This window comes from Anabrus simplex, chromosome 2 (assembly GCF_040414725.1).
Source record: "Anabrus simplex isolate iqAnaSimp1 chromosome 2, ASM4041472v1, whole genome shotgun sequence".
NCBI lineage: Eukaryota > Metazoa > Arthropoda > Insecta > Orthoptera > Tettigoniidae > Anabrus > Anabrus simplex.
This window is the reverse complement of record NC_090266.1, coordinates 920,076,731-920,102,367: the sequence shown is the minus strand read 5'-3', so window position 1 is coordinate 920,102,367 and position 25,637 is coordinate 920,076,731. Positions and strand designations below refer to the sequence as shown.

Here is a 25,637-nt window from a genome sequence, read left to right as displayed (position 1 = left end):
ATATCGAGACAGCAATACCATGTGAGTTGGCAGTGCGGTTAAGGGTTCGCAGCTATGATCTTGCATCCGGGAGATAGTGGGTTGGAACCCCACTCTCGGCAGCCCTGAAGATGTTTTTCTGTAGTTTCCGTTTTCACACGAGGCAAAAACTGGGGCTGTACTTTAATTAAGGCAACGGCTGATTCCCTCCCACTCCTAGCCCTTTCCTATCCCATCGTTGCCGTAAGAACTGTGTCGGTGCGATGTAAAGCCAATTTTTAAAAAGGAAGACAGCAGTGTTGGCCACTGAACAGGAGAAATTTGCCCGAAGGACCGTCCTTCATTGGCAGGCATGTTCACAATTCCCTTTGTGGTCCTCTTATGGGACAATTGCCGCAGCACAGAGTAGTGCCTAGCAGACCTTTTGCATCCTCAAAAGTTTCAATTTCTGTAGCACTGTATATCTCAGCTGTGACAATCAATACTCATTTTAAAACAGTGACATATTTGTTTTCTTCCCCGCAGAAACGGTGTACATCGAAATAGTGTGTGACGTAAAGATGCTGCCGTGCTACCAGGTCTCCATCGTTCTTGAGTAGGTGTGGGATCTGTTTGCACATCCATTCAGACAATTGAACAAACTTCATTGGCACAGCTCTAGATTTGTAAATGCTTTTATGCAGGGAAGACACTACCCAAACAATGTGGAATTTTGCATCAGAGGAGGGTCATACTTGACATTTCAAACCCCAGGGGTATGAGATTTTGGTGGCTTATGTGGGGGCAGCTTTCAAATCGGCTAAATTTATAACATGAAGAAAGTAACACTGTATATTCGCAGGTTAAAGTAGTCTTCATCCCGCAATCTATCTCTCCTTTATTACCAGACACAAGTGACCCTGATGGTGTAATTCCATCCAATTTTTTGATGAGCAGCTCACTGCTCATCCCAACTGAGCATGATATTTTAGAGATGCCTTCAAATAACTCTTACAGTTTCTGTTCCAGCAGTTCTGGCGTTCCTGGTTGAAAGTGTACTTGGGTCAGCTTCAGCAGCAAACAAAATGGCAAAACGCAACAAACTTCCCTGCACCTTCAAACTTTTGTTCTACTGGAGGAAGATGGGCCATGTCATACAGATTCATCCCAGCAGCGATGAGGTGACTTGAGTGGAAACATTCTTGACCTCCACAGGTTTGTTCAGGAGACTTGTCATGAAGATGTGTCTGTTATTTCAGAAACAAATGAACTCAAAGTATTGAAATCCCTCATGCTTTAAGAGGCAGAATTTAATCCCTTGGTAAGGGCACATCTGTAGGAGAAGATGGCAGCATCTTGTAACCCATATCAATAAAGTGACCATGCTCGTTAAGGCGTTTAGTCGGTATGGTCTGACACTGTGATTAGATGGTTGGAGTCCTGTTGGTGGGTAATAAAATAATTCAACATCAGAATGTTGGATGCAGGGTAGGAGAGGCTGTAGTATACAATGTCTAATCATTATATTACATGCCAAAAGTCCAGCACAATAATTGGTAGGTACTAGAGAGGCATTATTCAGTTTGCAAGTAGCGATGGTCAACGATCTCGCTCGAGGCTGACATCACAGATCTTGGGACCGATTCTCCTATTCTGCGAGCTGTGCGACGTCCCAGTAACTACAAGTGTAAACTTGATGGTATATCATCATCAGTTATTGTGTGATATAATGTTCTCATATAGAAACATATGAGCCAATAAATTTTGTCAATAGCCTGGAAAAGTACTGCATGTTCAACTATGAACCCCTTAATACCATTAAAGAAAGTGAAAACAGAACGTCAGTATCTTGAACTGTTTGCGACTTATTTGGGGTGGACAGCTTAGCTGAATAACACTGCTTAAGTTGTGAATAACTGTAGATGGGATGTACACCTACCTGGATTCTAGAGGCGTGGATTATTCAAACTTGAGACGGGGAAGGTGTGCTTTGCTACATATGCAACCACTATTACACATTAGTGGAACGTGTAATCTAAAATGCCCCAGATTTCTCCAATTCCTTCGACAGGGGTGATGGGTAACGCTCTCGAGACAGATTCTCTTGTGCAGTCCAAGTAACTACGAGTGTAAGCATGATAGTATATCATTAGCTGTTCTCACATGGAAACGTGTGTGGCGATAAATTTCATTAAAAGCCTAGGAAAGTATTGCATATTGATGAACTTCTTAGCTGAATAACCCGTATAATTTGTTAATAACTGCTGATCAGTGGTGGCGTGAGACTTTCACGGTAAGGGAAGCACATATCATAAGCTAAGAAGATATATACAGTAAAATAAATATAACAACTCACATTGTCTTGTGCTATTTGAATCTTAATTCCATCTGCCTCTCCTTGACGAATTCTTCTATGACAAGTTTGTAGAATTCTTCTTCACTCTTTGATGACTTCAATCTTAGCAACGTCTTCTCAATCAACAGTAGAGACAAGTTCGAGAGTCTTTGTTGTCCCTGTGTGTTTCTGCAGCAGGTGTGGATTGAACGTTCGGCACTAGCGCTGGACATTGGGATAGTTGAAATCAACGCACATAACTTAAACAGTTCAGAAAAGGCAGAAGATAACAATCCATTACTTTTTAAATAAAACAAAAGTTTTAGAACTCCAATCGTGGGATACTCATCGGAGGAATAAGCTACACTGAGCTGGCTTCTGAGACGGGCGAAGTCAAAATGCTGACCGTAACTTTGTTTCAAAGAACAGAATGCTGCTTCAGGAAAACTTTTCTTTGTGTTCTTTTGATCAACTAACTGTAATGTTAATTTCTCGAGTGCTGGGCCCTGTTTCATAAAACGTCTTTCACTGATATTATTAGTAAAAAACCAAGAATATTAATATGTTTCATAAAATTATTAGTTGATAATATTAGTTATTAGTTTATGAGTCAAAATTATTAGTAGATGTTCCTAATAATATTAGTAAATTGTTTCATAGACAACATGACTAATAAAAGTTACTCATATTATTAGGATTATTTCCATGAGTGTATTTTGACTCATAATTCATATTATTAGTGAAATCAAAGTGAGCGGTATTTTAATATTTTGGCATAAAATCATGAAGATCACTGAAATGGTCGACTCTGATTCAAATAGTGATAAGGAGCGAGTGTAGGTATTCACCGTTCAATAAATGTTACGTCAAAAACAGCCTGTGCTGACATATAACAAACATATGAATACCGGTACAATGGGAGATTTAGGTTAGATTACATAACTTTTGAGTATTTGCTTGATAGGATTGGTAGGTAATAGAACATTCCACTGCAAGGAATGAAGCATAACCTTAAAATAGCAGCTTCGCATTGCACTCCACCGGTTGGTAGTGATACACAGTATCATTGTGTTTCTCTAGTGCAGTTCTGCTCGGACACTCCAAGTATCTTTTAAAATCTTGGCTTATATCACTGGCGTAGCCAAGGGGGGGGGGCAGTGGGGCCGGGTCCCCCCCCCAAAATATTTCCTGAAACTAGAGAGAAGATCAGCCGTTGTTTTACGTATGGTATGAACAACTTAAAAACGTACGCCAAAATGTTAAGTTAATGTAGCGACAAGAATCTACTAGCAGGGCTCAATAGGGCCATACATAATTCCCATATTTGTACTGCTTGAATGAAAGGAAGACACTTAGGATTGTGATGCGCGGGGATATTTCCCTGTAGAGGCCTCAGTATTAGGAATGTAACCGTGTGTTGACAAATGTTAAGACATAAAGAAAGGGGCAATTAGCAGGGGATTACTCGGTAGGGGGCCGGAACGTGACCACCGAGATAACGGGGGGCCACGTCCAGAAACAGTTGCAGGCTTACAACATCGTGTCAGCTTTTGCATATCGGTTCCAGGAAACAACAATGTCCTAGGGACCCTCGGGTTGTACCGTGGTTGAGAGATGTGCTGTGTTTAAGTTGCAGTGTTGGGAAGACTGACAGGATTGTGAGCTGCACGTTAGTTCCTCATTTTGTGCCATATAAGTAACCTTTCTTGAAGAGGGACCGTTTTGTCACTGAGAAGCCAACACTATGTGCACCCTCGGTATGTATGTTTAGTCCTCAGCCCGAAGGCTGGTTGGATCCTCAACAGCTCCGCCATCAGCTGTCATAGATGGCCTAGGCATCACTGAAGAGGCGTACGAGGGAAATGAGGAGCGAGGTACTTTCCCGTTGCTTTCCTCACCGAGCGAGAAGTAAGTTATGAAAAAGTTTTTTTACTTTTAAAATAGCAAGACAATCGCGGAGTCGTGCCTAAGTTCGATAGGTAGGCCTATATATTTTGTCAAATGCCTGGGGACTGATTGGAACCTCAAATAGCACCATCAAAAGTGCGGGTAATTATTTTGTAATTGGCGGGCGTGATAACTCCATTCCAATGGTTCTATCTTCTCACCAGGACGGCCCAGGCTTGAATCGCAGTCGATACATGAAACATTTTTAAAATGGGAAGTCACGTTCTATTGATACGGATTCTACTTAAACACTAGATCCCGTCCCTTACGTTTCCTTACACTTTTGAGCCAGAACCGCATCATTTATGGCGGCGTATTTTGAGTATCCAACCATTCTTCGGACTTACCTTGTACCTTCAATGGCGTACCCACAAAATAATTTCAGTGGGTGGGGTGTAAGTCTAGGCCAGTATCGTGGATAATACTTTTCCTTGGAAGGGGCTGTGAAAAGATTTTTATTTAGAATTTGCTTTACGTCGCACCGTAGGTCTTATGGCGACGTTGGGAAAGGAAAGGGCTGAGAGTGGGAAGAAGCGGCCGTGGCCTTAATTAAGGTACAGCCCCCGCATTTGTCTAATGTGAAAATGGGAAACCATCTTTAGGGCTGCCGATAGTGGTGTTTGAACCCACTATCTTCCGGATGCAAGCACACAGCTGTGCGCCCCTAACCGCACGGCCAACTCGCCCGGTGGATATAAAAAGAAAGCCGGTCCTACCGAGTGCGGTGACGGATCTTCAGTAGATATTGTTGGTTTTGATTGTTACCATGTACAATCATAGCTTCTGTACTCTTAACATACACCGGCTGCATTATTGAAACTGCTCGTAAAATTGATAATATCGTTCTTCGTTTGTGAGGAAGTAGAATCTGTATTTAATTTGTCTTCTTAAAAAAGGAACCACTTTGGTACTACACTCTCCTGTGTCGGTGCGACGTAAAGCCCCTAGCAAAAAAAAAAAAAAAAAAAAAAAAGTACTACACTCCGTGAAGGTGACTACCTTCCAGGCCGTACATATTTCGATTACGGGAAACTCAAGGAAAACTCTACTGCACCCAAAAACAAGGTTGTGTCCTCCCCATCCCATGCCTTTCTTAACTCTGTCAGTGCCGGGAATGGAATGCAGGATGCCTTAAGTCAAATTCGAAAATAAGGAGACCTTAGGACAGTAAGAAAACGTACGCCTTAATGAATGCTCCTCATAAAACCTTTGTAAAAATACTAACTGCATCTATTTATAACAATAATCACAAACGCCTTCTTTTCATGTGGCTCAGTTGGTTGTGTCTCTGTCCTTCTGAGTCCGAGTTCGCAGGTTCAAATCCCGGCTTGGATCGGTAACCCTTAAAACGGTGTTGACATGGCATCAGCTCAGTGTCGTTGGTTTCTGACACGTTAATAAAAATTATACATACGAATGTTAGCGTCACAAAACTCTAACTTTATACTACTATATTCTGTATCCCAGGCTTGCGAGGAAAGTAATTAACAAATTACTTTACGTCGCACCGACACAGATAGGTCTTATGGCGACGGTGGGATAGGAAAGGCTTAGGAGTAGGAAGGAAGCGGCCGTGGCCTTAATTAAGGTACAGCTCCAGCATTTGCTTCGTATGAAAATTGAAAACCACGGGAAAGCATTTTCAGGGCTGCCGACAGTGGAGTTCGAATCCACTATCTCCCGGATGCAAGCTCACAGCTGCGTGTCCCTAACCGCGTTGGAAACTAATAGGACAAGTTAAACCCTACATAGCATATGTTGTAACGCGTATTTTCCTTTACCAACTAACAAAATATCTATACCCATACGCTTTACATTATTTATTTGTTTGTTTGTTTGTTTGTGTGTTTGTTTGTTTACTTATTTATTTACTAGCAAGATACCCGTGCTTCGCTACGGTATTATACTGAAATTTAGAATTGAATGCTTATTGTATTATATATAATCCGCCAAAATTCGCGATCTAACTCGTTTTCTGAGAGAATCCGCCAAAATTCGTGATCTGACTCGTTTTCTAATAGACTGTGGGAAGTTTCCTCCCATTTTTCAATCTTTCTTCCCAGCAATCGATTTCGTACTTCCGTGCTAAGTCCAGGTATTCCACCCGGTCAGTTGGGTCCATAATATTTGCCATCTTTTCCTATAAGCATTTTTAATATGGGACAAATCCTTCAGGAGATCCAGCGTGGTGTCGTCTTGGGTGCCTTGGCGATACTGAACCCGCGGCCGGACTGCATTCTTAGTCATTACCCGTCCAGGACCCGTTTTCAGGGCGGTCCGCACATTTGACGACGGTCCAGAACATTATTATTATTATTATTATTATTATTATTATTATTATTATTATTATTATTATAGATGTTCTGGACCCCACAGCAAGATGCAAGACCGCTACTTGGCGGTAAATTACATCTGCTGCCATTGTCATTGTTGAAAATGTGACCAACACCATTGTGGCGCGTAGGCAAGTGTGCTGGATCACGAATAACATACTTCCGTGCATTATTGACCTTATTATGGAGGTGAAAAATTGGACGGTCAATCTCATTCCTATCGTTTATTTCTAATGTGTTTAAATTTTTATTTATATGCCAGGAGAATCTACTGCAATCTAAGAACGTTCTCCGAAGGAAAAGATGGCTCTTGAAAACGAACCCAGGAAAGATTAAAAATGATCGGTTTATGATCAGAATAAGTACATCGAAAATCTACAGCCTGTTTCCAGTCATTCGACAGGGTCAGGAATGGAATGAATAAAGCCCCCATACAGCGGCGAAAATAGGAATTGTGCCGGCAGCCGAAACCTGTCGCACTCCTCTGGGGCAATGATTAATGGATGACAAATGAAATGAAATTATATTGGACAGTGTTGTTGGAGTGAATGATGACAGGGAAAAATGGAGTATCCGGAGAAAAATCTGTCCCGCCTTTGTTTTGTCCAGCACGAATGTCACATGGAGGACCGGGATTTGAACCACGGAACCCAGCTGTGAGAGGCCGGCGCGCTGCCGCCTGAGCAACGGAGGCTCCTTATAAATACATTATGAACAGTAAAATCAATTGGTCTCGCCTCCTTTTACACCCCACCGCCGTTAAGTTTATTTAGCCACCCTTCCCAAAAAAAAGAAGACTAAAAGATGGCGTGTTTCTTTATGTTAAAGGAGATTCCAAACACTAATGTTCACGTCTGTTACCTTCAGTTTTGAGATTAAAATAATTCACTTTATTTCACTTCCTTTCACTCTCCTCCAACCCCCCCCCCCCATAAGAGAATTTTACGGCAAAAAATACTTGTTTCTTTAATAGTAAAGAATCTTCTAAATACCAATTATCACGACTCTAACTTCTTCAGTTTTTGATTTATGTGTCCTCATGAAAGAAATTCAACTCCTTTTCACTCCCGCCCCCAAAGATGGTTTCCCCCCCAAAACGCGTTTTTCTTTGTTTTTAAAGGAGATCCAAATACCAATTTTCATGTCTGTATGCCCTAACAACTTTAGTTTTTAATAGATGTAAGTATTCTCATACAATTAAGTCAATTAACTTTTCAATTCTTTCACCTCTCCCCCCCCCCCTTCATTGGATTTTCCGAGAAAATGTGTTTCTTTACTTTTAAAGAAGATTCCAAATATCAAATTTCACGTCTGTAACATCTTCATTTTTGAGATAACAGTAGCCTAATTAAAAGAATTCAACACCCTTTTCAGTCGCTTTACCCCATCCCTCCACCCAAGGGGTATTTCTGAAAACTAAAAATACTCGTTCCTTTTTTTAAATAAAGATAAAAAAATACCATTTTTCACTTCTGTAACATGTTCAGGTTTTTTTAGATATACTGTATAAATTCTCATTTTAAAATTTCACCCCCTTTTTAGTTCCCCTTAAGAGGAGTTCCCAAAAACAAATCACCTATGTTTCTTTACAGTTACAGGAGATTCCAAATACCACTTTTTACGTCTGTATCATTGTATGTTTCTCAGATATTCTGTAGATATACTCTTTCAAAAAATTCACCCCAATATGTCACTCCTGTTTTACCGCCATTAATTGGAATTTCCAAAAGAAATAAGTGTTTCTTTATTTTCAAAGGAGATCCCATATACAAATTTTCAGTTCTGTAATATCTTCAGTTTCTGAGATATATGTATCCTCATTAAAGGCATTCAACCAATTATTCACCCTTTTACACCCCTCCTATTCGGATTTACAGAAAACAAAAAATACGTGTACCTTTATTTTTAAAGGAGATTCTAAATATCAATTTTTACATGTGCAAACTTTTAAAGTTTTGAAATAGAGATACACTCATTTTAAAAATTCACCCCCCTTTACCCCCTCCCATTAATTGGATTTTCCAGAAACAAAAAAACGTGTTTCTTTATTTTTAAAAAGAGATCAAAAGTACCAATTTTCAGGTCTGTAATATCTACAGTTTCTGAGATATAAGTACCGGTATCCTGATTAAAGGCATTCAACCCCTTTTTCACCCTTTTAAACCCGTCCTATTGTTATTTTCTGAAAACCAAAAAATACGTGTTTCTTTATTTTTAATGATGATTCTAAATACCAATTTTTACATCTGTAAACTTTCAAAGTTTTGAGATATAGAAAAACTCATTTGAAAAATTCACACCCTTTTCACCCCCCGATTAATTGGATTTTCCAAAAACAAAAAAATACGTGTTTCTTCATTTTTAAAGGAGACCCGAAACTCCAATTTTCAGGTTTATATCATCTTCAGTTTTTGAGATATAAGTATCCTCATTAAATCCATTCAACCCCTTTTTTCTCCCCTTTCCACTCCTCCTATTGGGATTTTCCGAAAACAAAAAAATACGTGTTTGTTTATTTTTAATGAAGATTCTAAATAGCAATTTTGAAATCTGTAAACTTTCAAAGTTTTGAGATATAGAAACACTCATTGCAAAAATTCAACCCCTCTTCCCCTCCCATTAATTGGATTTTCCAAAAACAAAAAATACGTGTTTCTTTATTTTTAAAAGAGAGCAAAAATACCAATTTTCAGGTCTGTAATATCTACAGTTTCTGAGATATAAGTATCGGTGTCCTGATTAAAGGCATTCAACCCCTTTTTCACCCGTCCTATTGGGATTTTCTGAAAACCAAAAAATACGTGTTTCCTTATTTTCAAAGAAGACTCTAAATACCAATTTTTACATTTGTAAACTTTTAAAGTTTTGAGATATAGATACACTCATTTTAAAATTTCACCCCCCCTTTTCACCCCCTTAGCAACGGAATATCCAAATATCCTCTCTTAGCGAGCACCTACATCTTAATATGAATGTATCCCCAAAATTTCATTTCATTATGTCCAGTAGTTTTGGCTCGGCGGTGATGAATCAGTCAGTCAGTCAGTCAGTCAGGACAAGCTATTTTATATATATAGATTAGTGCCTTCAGTACAGTGGCGAAGTTAGGGCTCCAGGCCCTCTCGTACACTTAACCACATACTAATCAGAATCTTAAATAAAATATATATATCGACACTGCAAGACAAGATATTAACAGGGATCTCCGACGACTCAGTGTACTGTATATGCACAACGAAATTCTGGAATACCTAATACTTAAAATAGTTAAAACTACATAAATTAATAGAATTGAAAATACCGGGCGAGTTGGCCGTGCGCGTAGAGGCGCGCGGCTGTGAGCTTGCATCGGGAGATAGTAGGTTCGAATCCCACTATCGGCAGCCCTGAAGATGGTTTTCCGTGGTTTCCCATTTTCACACCTTAATTAAGGCCACGGCCGCTTCCTTCCAACTCCTAGGTCTTTCCTATCCCATCGTCGCCATAAGACCTATCTGTGTCGGTGCGACGTAAAGCCCCTAGCAAAAAAAAAAAAGATTTGAAAATAAATTTAAATACATTACTTACTAAATTAATATTAGAACTAATTAATATTAAAAACTCTTAAAAATGGCTAATCCTCAGGAATACACACATTCATACGTCAACCGTTCAGTCAGCTGTCCTCAGCAGGTAGTCTCGGCAGGTGACCTTAAATCGTTGTTTAAAAAAAGCTAGTTTCTCTGACCTGAACTGGCAGGGAATTACATAATCTGGCGACAGTCACCACAAATTTTCTATTAATTTTATTTGTGCAGTGCAGTGAAATAGAAAGAATGAATCTAGAACGTGTATTCAAGTTGTGAAATGATAGAAAGATGAATTTAGAAGAAATATACATTGGCTGACTTTCAGCTACCACTCTGATCACCATCGTTAAAGTGTGTAGCTGCCGACGTTTATCAGACATCAGCCATGAGACAGCCTGATAGTATGGGGTGATATGAACATTGTACCCGATCTTGTAATAAATCGCAGGCAGGTATTCAGTGCTCGTTGAAGTTTAAGTGTTTCTTCTTTCGTCATGTTAACTAAAACAACGTCACAATAATCAAGAATAGGGAGAATGAGTGACTGTATTCGTTTGGCCTGTAGCTCAAATGGAAATACATCCCTCTGCCGTTTAAGAGGGTGAAGAACTCCAAAAATCTTTTTACGTATTTGTTTCGTGTGATAGGACGATAGTCAGAGGGTGATTGTGGGTCTAAACTCTTAGGTACCGATACAATATCGGCTTTTTTCCAGACAGTAGGGAAAGTTCCGTTTAGTAAACAGTATTTCAGTATGTGCGTCAGCATAGGCGAGATAACACCCATAATGTTATGTATAAAAGTAGTATGTTTACCATCTACACCTGTAGTCTTTGATTTAATCGAGTACAAAGCCTTTTAACCTGATTTTCTGTGACACTGTGAAATGTGAATGGTGGATTGGCTGGAGGAGGGCGGTGAGTCGGTGCAGTTAATTTGGGTAGGTTGATTATTTATTCTACTAAAGTAATCGTTCAGTTTGTCAAGTGGAATGTCAGGAGTTGTCTGTCTCTGTTGATGTTTTCCTATTCCCAGAGCTCTAAGCTGGTCCCGTGCGCGATTAGAATTTAAGTTGTTAGCTAAATTCCGAATTTTTTTTTGAAATTTCTGATTAACTGCTTTGTGCGATTTCTTAAGATGCGGTTAGATTCGAAGTCTGTGTCATCTAGGGTTTGTAATAATGTCGAAATAACGAGTCACGGTGGGCCATCATTCTCTTGCCTTCATCATCTAGCCATGGACAAGAAGGACGAGAAACCTGTATTCGACGCGCGCGTGTGTGTGTATATCTTTGCCGCATTATTTGTATGAAATGTTACTCCTTTATTGCTTATCACATGACCATTATTATTATAACTTTACCGTATTTATTCTAAACCAGAATATTGCATCCTTACTCAAACTGTTTATTCTTGCATTCATTTCACTTGTACTCGGAATATATGAAATGCTGCAATTATGTTGGGATGGGAGTAACAGAGGTAGCCGGGGGACGGGGACGGGGGGGCGGGGGGTTGTCGTCCAAGAAGTCCAGACACCCCAGGAGTTTTAACGAATGTACTTTTATTGAGCATTTTATACATAATGTACATTAATATTAGCTTCCGGAGTCCGACTCATTTGCTGAATGATCAATGTTGAGGCCTTCGGTTAAGACGGTCCCGGGTTCGATTCCCGGCTGGGTCGGGGATTTTAATCGCGTCTGATTAATTATTCTGGCTGGGGACTAGGTGCTTGTCCCAACATATTCATATTCAGACAACATACTACACTACCGACCATCAACGAAACACACAACACTGATTACATCCCTCTATATAGGGTTGGCGTCGGGAAGGACATCCGGCCGTAAAACAGGGCAAAGTCCACATGTGCGACACAGTTCGCACCCGCGACCCTACAGATGTGGGAAAATCGGGGGAAGAAGAAGAAGATTACTATTAGCTTCCGGAATCCGCACGAATCCACCACTCTTACTTGGATCCAAGGACACCCATTTCCTTTTTCGGTATTCTACACCACCTAAAATATGGAAGTTTGGACACCTATCAAAATAAAATTCTGGATGAATGGGCCCCCCCAAACTGAAATCCTGGCTACGCTACTGGCTTATATCACCAGTAAACCAAGATGATGCTGGTGATGATTATTGTTTTAAGAGGAAGTAGGCTACAACTAGGCAACCATCATCTATAATAACACTAATCAGATAGAAAAATGGAAATGATCCGACATTTTTAAAATGAAGGTATCGGCTAAAGAAAGAGAAGGTCCACGAAGGGCGTGATAATGAAAGACTCTCTCGGCCTCGCAACCTAATACTGTCAGGGTCGGAAAAGAACAAGAGTTGAACAAAGGAGTTCAGAAGGGTAGATGAAAATGAGCCTGGCAGAAGTAAGTTGAAGCAATGGCAGGACTCATCTCAGTACCCCATGTTCACCAACACACGCTCCCAAGTTGAGAGCCCTGGGACCCCTTTTAGTCGCCTCTTACGACAGGCAAGGGATACCGTGGCTGTTATTCTACTGCCCCCACCAACAGGGGTAATAAACAACGATTTTGTTAGTCCATCTTTGCAGAGATTTTTAAGAGCGCATGAATAAAAAGTAAAAGGAACAAGGAGAGTTATAGTGTGAAAAAGGCTGCGAATAGTTGACGCTTTATCTCTATCACTTTCCGCAAATAAATTTTCTTCTTTCACATTTTCACTTCTTTTATCCATTTTCATATGTATTGAAGTCACAACAACGAAAATCTCAAGTGAGCCTTTAAACATGTGGATTAATAGTCAGCCTACTGCTAGGAACAAACCCAAACCAAGAGCGTGTGCAACAGACCTATTCTAACCTCCATTTGTATCAGATGACTAATGAACTAATATTATTAGTGAAGATATTTTATTAGTCATGTGTAAATCTTTATGAAACAGAATTTGGTTAACTAATAATTATTTTTATGAGTTCTAATATTATTAGTTAGTTTTATGAAACTGGGCCCTGGGAACCGAACTTCTAGTTGGGTTTGTGTATTGTCATATATCTCGCAATAGATGCGACGGTAGTGTGAATTTATGTCGCTGGTTTAACTTTGACGTAGTCCCTTCTTTGGCAGCTCGTAGCTCTCTCACATTTGTTCCATACTCTTTCAAATTCATTTCATTTTCCTTGAATGATACTTTTTGTTTTCTCTACTTTGGCAGTATAGAAATGTACATCCAGCGCTTTCGTTTGAAGTATTTCAAAGAGAAAATTGGTTAAGCAAAATACCTCCCTGAAAACTAACAAAATGAAATTGAAATGGAATTCTGAGAGAACACTGTTAAAACATCGAGCTTCGTGATACGTTTGACTATCCCATTGCTCTGCATTATCAAGGATATTCTCGAACAACTGAACTAATTCTTTTTGTTCACTAACTGTTTCAACGAGTCTTTCGTTGTAACTCCATCGTGTTGACACACTTTACGAAATCGTCTCTTGACTTCTTTATCTAATGCAGCAGTTCTCTTCGTCAAATTAGAAAAGAAAGAGGACAGGCTCCTCAGTCATGAAGAATATTTTACATTCCTTTATATTAGAAGTTGTCTGTGTAAGGACAAGGTTCAATCTGTGAGCAAAACAATGTATGAATAAAGCGTCGGGATATATATATATTTTCTGTAAACCACTGAGGTCTCCCCATATCACTGCGACTCCATCGTAACATTGAGCGACTAGTTTAGAACCACAGTTGAACTTGTCCGTCATGTGGAACACGTGATCTGCAAGAGCAGGAGCAGTGCAGTCGGCGCTTGCGTCGGTAAATCCAAGAAATCGTTCCTGTACTTCTCCATCGGCAGACGTGTACCTAACAACAGTAGATAGTTGGAACTTGAATCTGCCGTATGCGCTCTGAAAGGAAGTTCTTGTCTTTCAAGATACATTACAACGTCAGTCAGTCGTTGGATCACCTTTCTATTATGTTTTTACCAACTCGTTATGTTTTATTGTCTCCAGTTTACGCTGCTGATCGAGTTGCGAATCTGTTCTGATTGTTTCGAAAGTTAACAGAATTTCAGTTCAGATATGTGTTTGTGATTGCTGATGAGGCTGGGATGCTTTAAGCAAGTTATTCATATCGAAGCCTACACTTTTCCACACCCCCTTTTCATTTGAAAATAGAATGCAAGGCGAACAGTAGAGTTTTGATGATTCTGACAACCTCATAACCAGCCTATTTTTCCATACTGCTCTGTATTAAAGTGTCGAACACAGCGTTTCGTTTTAGTTTTTACACCCGGTAAATCGGGCATTGGTCTGCCACCGGAAATTATATTGCTCTTCTCTTGAATAGCTCGAACTCATGCCCTGGATTAAGCGAGATTCTACGAATACGCATCCACACTCCTCTCCGCTCTCCTCACTCACGCCGACAATTGCCATGCTTAGTGACACAATGCGGGAATGAGCACAGTCAATGCATTCCCTTCTAAGCCGGCAGAATCTCAGTAGTTCCATTAATTTATGTGTGCACGTAAATTTGGTGTAATTTTCACAATTAGCACAAAGTAAATTAACGGTACAACGGTACAACACACTTCAGTTAAAAATACAAGCACAGTTAAACCTTTTTCTCAAGTTTGATCACATACAGTACAAATACACTTGAACGGATTGAGTAGTCAGATGAATTCCCCTAGGGCGGAGATTCCCGAACCCAGGCGAAGGGACGAAGAGACCAGAGTGAAGCCATGGTTGAGTCTGGCAAGCCACTTGCCTAGCGATGGGTCGAACCAGTTCATTCCTATGATCTACTTCAGTCATTCACACTCTTTACTGTGAAACGTCCAAATGAAGTAGTTCGTTCATGAAGTAGTTCGTCCATGAAGTAATTCAAGTCTGATGAAGCTGCCGAGTATGTCGTTCAGCAGCGACTTCGTTCACAGTATCTCACTCACTCAATAAAGCTTCATAATACGTAATATTGAATTGAATTGAATTTATTAATGAACAACACAGGCGTTTAGCCCCAATACATGTTCACAATAGAGTTCTACCTAAGCCACCCTACAACTATCAAATAAACAAATGAATAGCTAAATATAATAATAATAATATTAATAATCTGCTGGCCAACGGTTGATTCCCTCTATGAACCGTTTGCCAATATAAACATATAATATCACATGCGCAATCCCGGAGCCAGCCAACTCCTTCTACCAAGTGTCCTTGTTGACACTGCACATTCCGCACCGCCATTGTTTTTCTACATGACCCACTCTGCATTGCTGTGCTCAGGCAGACCTTGCCTCGCTAGCCATAACTGTGTTTACCTCACACCTCACCTGTTGTAACTTTGTCCTTTAGCAATGCATATCTCCTACACCCCTCCGTCTCCACAATTTCGCCACCAATAGATTTGTATATTACACAATACATCAATGACTCACCATTTGCCAACCCGTATTCACTCTTACAAACTCACATACATTTTACACATACTTACTCCCATATTCTTCAGTTGTCCTTATTCCACTCAACACTTACATCACTATACAACTAATCAATCATCATTTCAGCACTTGCATACCAAACACAAAGGCAATAATATCACCTCCCTAATCCAAAAGTTTCAGCAATAGATAAAAATATCTCTACCAACCCGCATTAAAATCACCTCACCACCTCCAAAAATTCCCTACCACTCACAAATACTATTGCCTCCACACTATATACCATCTCGTCCTTCAAAATAGCACCTCGTCTTACTCTCCTGTAATCATAATTAAATGATCAGATTTACCTACCAAGCTTTCTTCCACATTACGCCACCAAACCAAAATTTCACCTATAAATACCAAACACTCATATCTACCGCCTCTCTAACACCACCTTTCACATATTATAGCAATACACTCGTTACTTTACCAATTTTCTTTGTATCTTACATTCGACTTTTGTTCCTATATCATACCAGCACAGATTCACATGCAAATAACTTCAACTTACTCCATTATTACCCTATACCTATTATACCAACACATACCACCTTCACCGTCAAGTTCACTATACAGACACATCTTTTACAACTTCAACTCCACCCAATAAAACACCTCAAGACAGTTATTCAAACAAAACACCACTTCTCAAATCTCATCCCTTTCCACGCTTAAATTCTGCTATTACGTGTACCACCACTCCTCCATCTCCAAATATAAACACACTTCATTACCTACATATTCAACCATGCTTCAACAATAACACTCGCCTTCTGTCATCCACCATCTTATATCACCGCTTCTCCAACACCTCATTTCAACAATATAACACCTCCTAATTTAATCATAACACATACTCATACATACCCAGCCCTCAAAAACCTCCAACACCACATTTCAGCAATATAACACCAACTCCACCTCATATACCACCTCTACTTCTTCGACCATTACACTCTCCTTCTAAACACACTTCATTACCTACATATTCATCCATGCTTCGACAATAACACTCACCTTCTGCATCAACCATCTTATATCACCACTTCTCCAACACCTCATTTCAACAATATAGCACCTCCTAACTTAATCATAACACATACTCATACATACCAAGCCCTCAAAAACTTCCAACACCACATTTCAGCAATCTAACACCAACTCCACCTCAAATACCACCTCTACTTCTTTACACTCTCCTTCTGCCCTCCACCATCTTATACCACCACTTCTCCAATACCTCATTTCAGCCCCATAACACGTCATAACTTACATACCACTTCTCCATCACCACATTTCAGCCTTCACAAATAATACCATCATAACTTCCAACTCCACAACACCACCTACATCTCTTACTTCTTCGACAATCATGCCCTTAATTACTTACTTACTCGCTTTATTATTGTTATTTCTTCTTGCTATAAATAGCTGCCAACATGGCCCTAAATTCCCTATCTCTCTGTCCGCCCCGGCTCAGATCGAAATTCTGCCCGAGCCTCTGCCGGGTTACCTCTGTCCTTAGTTTACCCTGATCTTGCCTTACTCTACTGTTTTCACTTCTCAGTCTTTGCGTTTCCCTTACTTCACTGCTTTCCCTTCCTTGCCTGCCCTCTTCACTGCTTTCCCTCCCCTGCCTTTCTTCCTCACTTCTTATGGTCACCTTTTCACTTGTCCTCTCTTCCTGAACTTGGGCTTCTTTCCTGTTTATGATCACATTTTCACTTAGCGTCTCTCCCCGACCCTCTTCACACTGCACACTGATACTGATATCTCTCCTCACTTCCCCACCTTTCGTTGCACTACTCACTTTTTCTTCGTCTTCTTTTATCCTCCTGTCTAAGTCTATCAGTCCATTTACAGTCCAGATTTTCTTCCAATTTCTGCCTGCTACCACTAGCTCTTGCCCTTTAATAGTCGCTCTCAAACCTTGGTTTATTGCACGAATCTTGTGTTTTCTAAGTATTTTCTCGCTCCTAATCGTCTCCCATCTCACGTCTCTCTTGATCCATATTTTCTCTTTCTGCATATTACTCGCATTTCTTATCACAGCATCCGCCATCAACGTAGAAAACAGTTGTAGTTTGATAGGCCTTTTGCCCCTAATTTTTCCCACCCATCATCTATATCTACTTCACTAAAATTAAGTTTCAAATTCCCCTGTATTAAGTCCACAACTTTGTAAGTTGTCAGTACTTTGTCTTCTCTCAACTCTTCAGGCACACCATAGATAAATAAGCACTTCTTTCTTCGATATAAAGTATTGGCTTCTACTTCTACTTTCAGCTTCAAGTTCTCCTTTTCTAATCGTCCTGTTTTTTCCCTTAATGCTACAACTTCTCCGGTGTTATGTCTCACTTGTGCTATTATATCTTCCGTTTTTTCTCTTAACCACACCTCAATTTTTTCAAATTCCCTGGTTTGTTCCTTAATCATATTTTTAATTTGCTCAAAAGGGCCAGCTTCTTCCACCACCTCTTTTACGGCTCTTTTGAATGCGTCCATATTTTCCTTTTCTTCATTTCTACTAGGGGTCGGGCCTGGGTTCAACTCGACCCCCCAATACATAGCAAAATTATAATCACCGCCGCTGATAGCAGTAATTCACCTTTTCTCTCCAAATCCATATAACACCTTCCTAATTTCATTTCTTCTTTCTTCATTCTTCCCTGCCATCTTCCTACCGTCGCCCTGTACTGCTCTACACTAATCATTGTTGGCACACTTCTCCACAACCTTCCAGCTCTCGGCACTTTCACCCACACCTCCCACTCCCGGGACCCTCCACTCAATGCGACCTCACTCGTCCGTGGCTTAGGCAAGACTGATAATACGTAATGATATTACAAATAGATGGCAGAGCTACGTAATTATGGACCAAATGGCTTACCTGCTTACAGCATCTAGATTATAGTTGATAGGGACAGGGAAAAGATAAACAGGGAGACATGTCTTACATAAAGGAAATACATTTAATCTAGGGTCATCTTATTCGCATGATGCACTCAACAGTGTCTTTATCTGCCACGTGGTACCTTTTTTAGCTGTACTCTGGCAGAAAACACCAGGGTTACCAACGTTACTCATCATATCAAAACATTTTTTCCTCTTAAAATTCAATCCGAAATAGAATGAATATGACTACCACTGCCATAAATGTCTGTTTATCTACCTTGATGAATCTTTCATATAGTTATCCTCCTGTGGGCGGGGGAGGTAGAATAACACCCACAGTATCCCCTGCCTGTCGTAAGAGGCGACTAGAAGGGGCCCCAGGGGCTCTGAACTTTGTAGCGTGGGTTTGCGACTACGGGGCCCTTAGCTGAGTCCTGGCATTGCTTCCACTTGTGCCAGGCTCCTCACTTTCATCTATCCTTTTCGACCTCCCTTGGTCAACTCGTGTTCTTTTCCGACTTCGACGTTATTAGAGCATTCGAGGCCTAGGGAGTCTCATTTTCACGCACTTCGTGGCCCTTATCTTCCTTTGGCCGATACCTTCATTTTTCGAAGTATCGGATCACTTCAGTTTTTCTCTTTGATTAATTTTAATAGAGGATGGTGATAGATCTTTTACGTTATGGCATAATATAGTTAATTTCGGCCTTGAGAAAGGCCTTTGAAGAGTAGTTGCCATCTAGTACTTCTGGTATGCTGACGTTCGGTTCGGTAATGAAGTTTTAATTCCAACTACCTTAACAGGGGCACCATGGGCAGGAATCAGCTTCACCCCCAACTCCTCTCGAGAAAATCAGTTACCTTGCCCGTATTGCTCCTTGTGACGTCAGGAGAGAGGTTGCTGCTAACAACGAAAGACTTAAAACAAATGTAATGCCTTCACATCCACTCTTTGGATACCAACCTGCCCAACGAAGACTGAAGTCCAGGAAAGCATTTTTAACATCTTCAGAACACCTGGAAGGATTATCGGACTAAGTCAGGATTACCAAATGGAAACAAAAGACCCCTGGCCTTTTGAAATGGATGGAACCACGGGAAGTGTTGCCTCCCGGTCACACCGAGGACTGGTTGACATGGAGGTCCTTAAACAGACTTTGATCTGGAGTCGGTAGAACCAGAGCGAATCTACAGAAATGGAATTTCCCCGTCGATACGGCCTTTTGTGACTGGTGAACTTCAGAAAACTGCTATGTTGTCCCTTGTGTCCATCAAACTGCACAATGGGAGACTTGCTGCTGGCCAATCCAAATGCCCTTGAAGTGGCCAAATTTTGGGCCGAATCGGTGTGACATCTGTATGACATATATTGTTGTAGACCTTTTACTTGTATATATTTGTGTATATAGTTTGTTTCTTCTAAATGTAGTATTTTTCTATTGTACTTTCTCTTAAAACAATAATCACCACCACCACAGTAGTATAAGTCACGGGTTCGGCCGCCTCCACCGGCCCTCTGCAGAGGCCTCCTCCTCCCGCGGGAAATTTGAATTTTGGCGCGAGAATTGAATTTGTAGCAGTGCTCTGTGTGTGTGTGTGTGTGTGTGTGTGTGTGTGTGTGTGTGTGTGTGTGTGTGTGTGTGTGTGTGTAAAGTAGACGTTCGCACTTTTGCCTAGTAACAAGTCGCAGTCGACCGGTTGTAGTCTGTGTGAAACGCACGCTAGTTTGCAGTTCGCCGTGTGTGTGTGAAGTTTGTGCATATACAATTCCTGTACTTTGATTCAAACTTATTATCGTCTAGTAGTAAAACAAAAGGTAAGATTAATTCTTTGAATATTATTATTATTATTATTATGATTTCTTTTTTTGTTTTTAGAAAACCACCGTCTGCTGTGAACATTATTCCAGTAACTATTCTTCAGTTTGCAGCCTTCAACTTAAGGTAAGCCTAAACTGTTGGTTAGGCAGTTCTGTTGATAATCTAACTAACCTAATGCTCTTTCCTTTCATCACTATGTGCTACTCTTAGGCAGTAATATCTATATTGATAATTAGTTGTTTATTGGGTCGTAGGATACAACTGGGGAGTAGGGCCAGTACCGCTCCCAGGCAGCCTCACCTGCTTGTAGTAGGATGGGAGGAGTAGAAGGCATAGACAAGGAAGAGGTTTATATTGTAACTTCGAACTCGTAACAATGTCTGACCTCTACAGGTTGAAACTTGGTGTCTTCCGAACATTGCAACTTTTGTGTAATCTTTGTTGATAAATAGTTGTTCTCGTCAAACCTCATGCTGGTTACTGTATATAACCGTTATTAATTGAATTTTCGTTTTTTCCAGTTTTTAACCTTGCGACTCGAAGGAAGGACGTTGAGTTACCATATTTTTAACAAAAGCAGCAACGCCCTCATCGAACGTTATCTGCAAGAGTACTTCTACTTTGTTAAGTATGGAACATTCATCTCTCTGTTTGCTTTTTCTAACTTTAAATTTACGATAATATCTAGCCTCTATAGGTAAAAACTTGGTTTCTTCCGAACTTTACAACTGTGTGTGTCTCCGTTACGTTTACATTTAATTTTGTAACTCCAAACTCGCGACAATGTTTGACCTCTGTAGGCTGAAACTTTGTTTCTTCCGAACATCGCAACTTTTGTCTAATCTCTATTGATAAATGGTTGTTCTTTTTTCAGAACTTGTTGCATACGCTGTTCACCTAAACACTTTATTCTAAGAAAGAGAAGACACTATGTTCCCCTGCGAGCTGTGTAAGGTAACGTTCACAAGACTGGATAACCTCGCACGTCATCTTAAAATAAAACATCAGGCATCTGCTCGCGACTATAACCCTACTATGTTCCCCTGCGAGCAGTGTAAGGCAACGTTCACAAGACGGGATAGCCTCGCACGTCATATAAAATCAAAACACCCTAGCATAACATCCGCTTTATGTGAAGTTTGTGGAGTGTATTTCGCTAATGTGGAGCAATACCAGGCTCACTTAGTAGAAGTACATCAGGTATCTACTTGCGACTATAACCCTCAGGTAGTGCGAAAAAGCGTGTAAATACTGATGTAGATGTAGAAAGCTGCAGTAACAAAAAGCCAAGGAAGAATGAAGAACTTCAAACTACATTGCGAACACTGTAACACTAATGTACCATCTTAACATTTTCAGGGTCACTTACGAAGTAATGCGCATAAAAACAATGCCTGTAGAAGTTCTAGTAATACAAACATCGAAGAAATTAATACTGCATTTAAAAGTAGGATTTCCAGTTGCAGAATTCGTACTAGTCAGAAGTTTCAAAACACCGAAAACTTTTTAAATTGCGTTCAACCGGATGTACAATAGCTTCGTGACAAAACTTTGTCTGATCATAATTTATTTAAAGTTAATTTCGAATATTTTGAGTTGTATATTAAGAGCACAGATAAAAGTGGAATAACTGAAATTAAATCATTTAATACGAAGAATTTTGTAGTAAGTGAGCCAAGTAATTTTAGTGATGTATTTAGGGATATCCCGAACGTTATTTCAACGAAGAGCGAGGAATTTCAAGAAAAAGAATCAGGGTGGGCTTTAGTTGAAATGTTGTATCTAGAGGTTAACATCAATAAGTACAATCCCTTGCGAGGATCTTCATACATCGAGCTGCCGATATGGATTAAGCGAAAAAAAGCTGTTGTGAACGTTCAAAACAATGACGAGGCGTGTTTCGCATGGGCTGTTGTGTCGGCTTTAAATCCTGCGAAATCGAATGTAGCGAAGAGAACATCATCGTATCCTCACTATTCAACACAACTAAATTTGGATGGTATAGAATTTCCTATGCAGTAGGTCCTCTGTATACCGATTCGTTTACTTACCAAATCAAAACTGATGACTATTACAATGATATTAAGCCATACTTAGGTAGGTTTGATACTAGTAACTATCCTGAAAATAATCAATATAATCTACCGCCAGTAAACAAAAACGTTCTAGGTAAAACGAAAGACGAATGAGCTCGAAATATTATCGATTCATTTGTAGGTACTAAATCCAAATCATATTGCATAATGCTCTTAGATCAACTACAAATAAAGAGATTGAAAGGAATTAAGAATAATGTAGTTCAGAATCAGCTAAGTTTAGAAAATTATAAAAATTGTATTAATAGTAATCCACCTATTTTACATAAGCAAATGGCTGTTATTAGAAGCAAGAAGCATCAGTTGTACACTCATTTAATTAGTAAGTAGCCCTTTATAATGATGGTTGCAAACGGTTTGTCATTCCAAATTCTACCAACACTCCAGCCTGGGGGCATAGTAGTATTGATAGGTACTACTTCGCATAAAGCGTGTGTGTGTGTGTGTGTGTGAGAATATTATGCTAGATGTGTGTACTTTGTATTATATACGCTAAGCTGTCTTACATCACAATTTACTGTACATACTGTATAAAGATAGTAAGAAGGGAGAGGTGCGCTGAGAGCGTAGTACAACGAATAATTTAAGTTTAAACTTGTACATATAAAAATTGTAAGATAAAGCATGTACATACAAGAATTGCATCGAGAAAGGAGAAGTACGCAAACATCACTACGGTAAAATGATTCAAGATAAAACTTGTACATATAATATGTAAATAAATAATGTAGATTTAGCATATTCTTTTATTTTAGATTAGGTATTACCATCTCCTCCTCCCGCTCCTTCTTCTTAAAAACTCGAAGAAGAAGAAGAAGAAGAAGAAGAAGAGGAGTAAGTTTGTCAAGAAGGAAGGTGTTCAGCAGATTCGTAAGTATGTTATCGCCTTAGAACATAAATTTTTTTGAACAGTGTTTGATTCTAGTCTTGCAATGCAGTGTTTTACAACATCGAACTATAGTATGTGATTCTAGTTATGTTTTTGAACGGTAGTATGTGTTCAAGTCTAAACATGCACAATGACGTTATTACTGCAGCACGTGCAAACTCTTGCTTTTGCAATGCATGTTCGATAGAGATGTGCCTTGACAGAGGCGGAGGAAGAGCAGCTTAGTAAGTATGTTGAGAGGGATTGTTTTTTCTAAACAGTGTTTGATTCTAGTCTTGCAATGCAGTGTTCTACAACATCGAACTATAGTATGCAATTCTAGTTGTAATATGTTTTGAACAGCAGTATGTGTTCAAGTCTAAACATGCATCGCTGCAGCTACGCAATATACGCACTGCCTTATGCATAAGATCGCGTTGTGTGTTCGATAAAGCTATGCCTTGGCAAAGCAGGTAGAGGAAAAGGAGGTTATAACAGCTGCTATCTTGCGTAAGCTGTTTAGAATTCTAGTCTTATTATTTTTTCTCTTATAACAATGGTATCCCCAGACATGTATCGTGTATCGTGTTCTATTCTAGCCTTGATTACTTATTTAGTGTTCTGAAGACATCAATTAATGTTCTGATCACATGTTGAAGTTAACGACATCGAGTACAGTGTTCGATTCTAGTCTTGTTGTGTTTTAATCACTTCTTTTGTAATCTTATCTTCTTAGAACAAAGGTATTCCATGACATGTTCTAAACACATGTTGTATCAAGTATCGTGTTCTATTCTAGTCTCCATCTCTTATTTAGTGTACTAAATACATCAATAAATCTACTACAATAAAGATAGCAGCACGGTGCTCTGTTGATTAAAGATGGCGGATGACAGCTGACCGAATTTTTCAAATTGCCCGCTACGATAAAGATAACAGCACGGTGCTCTGTTGATTAAAGATGGTGGACGACAGCTATCAAAAAGCACGTGGGTTTGTTTCCAAAACTAGAGCACGTGGAAATTGCCGCCACCACATTTCAAAGGTAGTAGCTAAAGATGGCAGCACGATGCTCAGTTGATTAAAGATGGCTGCTGTCAGCTGTCATAAAAAGCACGTGGGTTTGTTTCCAAACAAGAGCACGTGGAAATTGCCTACCACCACGTGCTTATAAGGTTTAGTGCCGTTAAGATGGTAGCATTGAGGTTACCGATGCGTTGATGTTGTTGAGTTTTAGTGCCGTTAAGATGGCAGCACTGAGTTTAGCGATGCAATATGGCGGAGGGCAGCTGTCAAAAAAGCACGTGGCTTTGTTAACAAATTCAAATCTCGCGCTAGTGAGGTTTTGGCCCGTCAAGATGACAGCACTGATGTTAGCGATGCGTTGTTTAAAGATGGCGGATGACAGCTGTCAAAAAGCACGTGGCTTTGTTTACAAATTCAAATCCCGCGCCAAAATTTAAATCTCCCGCCGAAATTCAAATTTCCCGCGGGAGGATGAGGCCTCTGCGGAGGGCCGGTGGAGGTGGAGGTGGAGGTGGCCGAACCCGTGACTTATACTACTCACCACCACCACCTTTCATACAATGTGCTGTCACTAACAAGTAGCTCTCATTTTTAATTGAAGTCCACCCATCCATTGTCAATACAACCGCTTCTACAGACGCCATTGCAAGCATAACACACGCCTGCTAAGTGGTGAAAGTTTTCAAAGATTGTACTGAGGAAATGGACACTGAAAGACTGGTCACTGCGTCAAAAGTTATACTCCTCATTCGGTCATTGAAAAGATGGTGTTGCAGATTTGCCAGTAGCTCTGAGTAACTCTGAAATTCGTGGTGATGTGAAACAGATGGCCGAGAAGCTGGTGGAAGAGCTAAATCGTCGTACTTCAAGCACTCTAGGAGAGACGATTCCAGCTTCACGTCTTTTAAAATGATATAAAGTCCGTTCATTTTAATTTTTTATGTAATTAGTCTATTCTCCAAAGTGAAATTTTGTTTAATTATTTAAGTGTTTTGTATGTGATGATACTCTTTTGGCTGTGGATTCAAGGCATTCTTTACTTTTAAGAAGTGATGCAAAGTCCGTTCATTTTTATATTTGTATTTAATTAGTCTATTTCCCACGTGCAATTTTGTTTAATTAATTACTGTAAGTGTGTTGTGTGAGATGAACACTCCTGGAAGGAAGATTATCTTTCGGCTGCGGATTCAGCGCATTTTTTACTTCTAGATTCACAAGATAAGCATTTTGTTTGCATGTCTGCTGTGCTCACTCTGTCGGATTGTCAGTGTCTTCGTATATTATCTTTAATGGTGTAATAACACACTTGACAGG

General features: G+C 39.9%; 1 protein-coding gene across 2 annotated transcripts; it reads left to right on the top strand.

The window, feature by feature from the left end:
• Positions 1-208: 208 nt before the first annotated feature.
• Positions 209-23,132, top strand: LOC136863189 (uncharacterized). 2 transcript variants are annotated; one of them, XR_010859167.2, is made up of 4 exons: positions 209-1,173; positions 20,391-20,456; positions 20,855-20,961; positions 21,208-23,132. XR_010859167.2 is itself a non-coding variant. In XM_067139547.2 (4 exons), exons 1-4 carry the CDS (start codon positions 1,044-1,046, stop codon positions 21,284-21,286), a joined length of 348 nt encoding a protein of 115 aa, XP_066995648.2. In that variant the 5' UTR covers positions 209-1,043; the 3' UTR covers positions 21,287-23,132. The 2 variants fall into 2 exon arrangements, 1 of the variants encoding a protein (XP_066995648.2); XM_067139547.2 differs by having other exon boundaries at positions 209-1,139.
• The last annotated feature ends 2,505 nt before the right edge of the window (positions 23,133-25,637 follow it).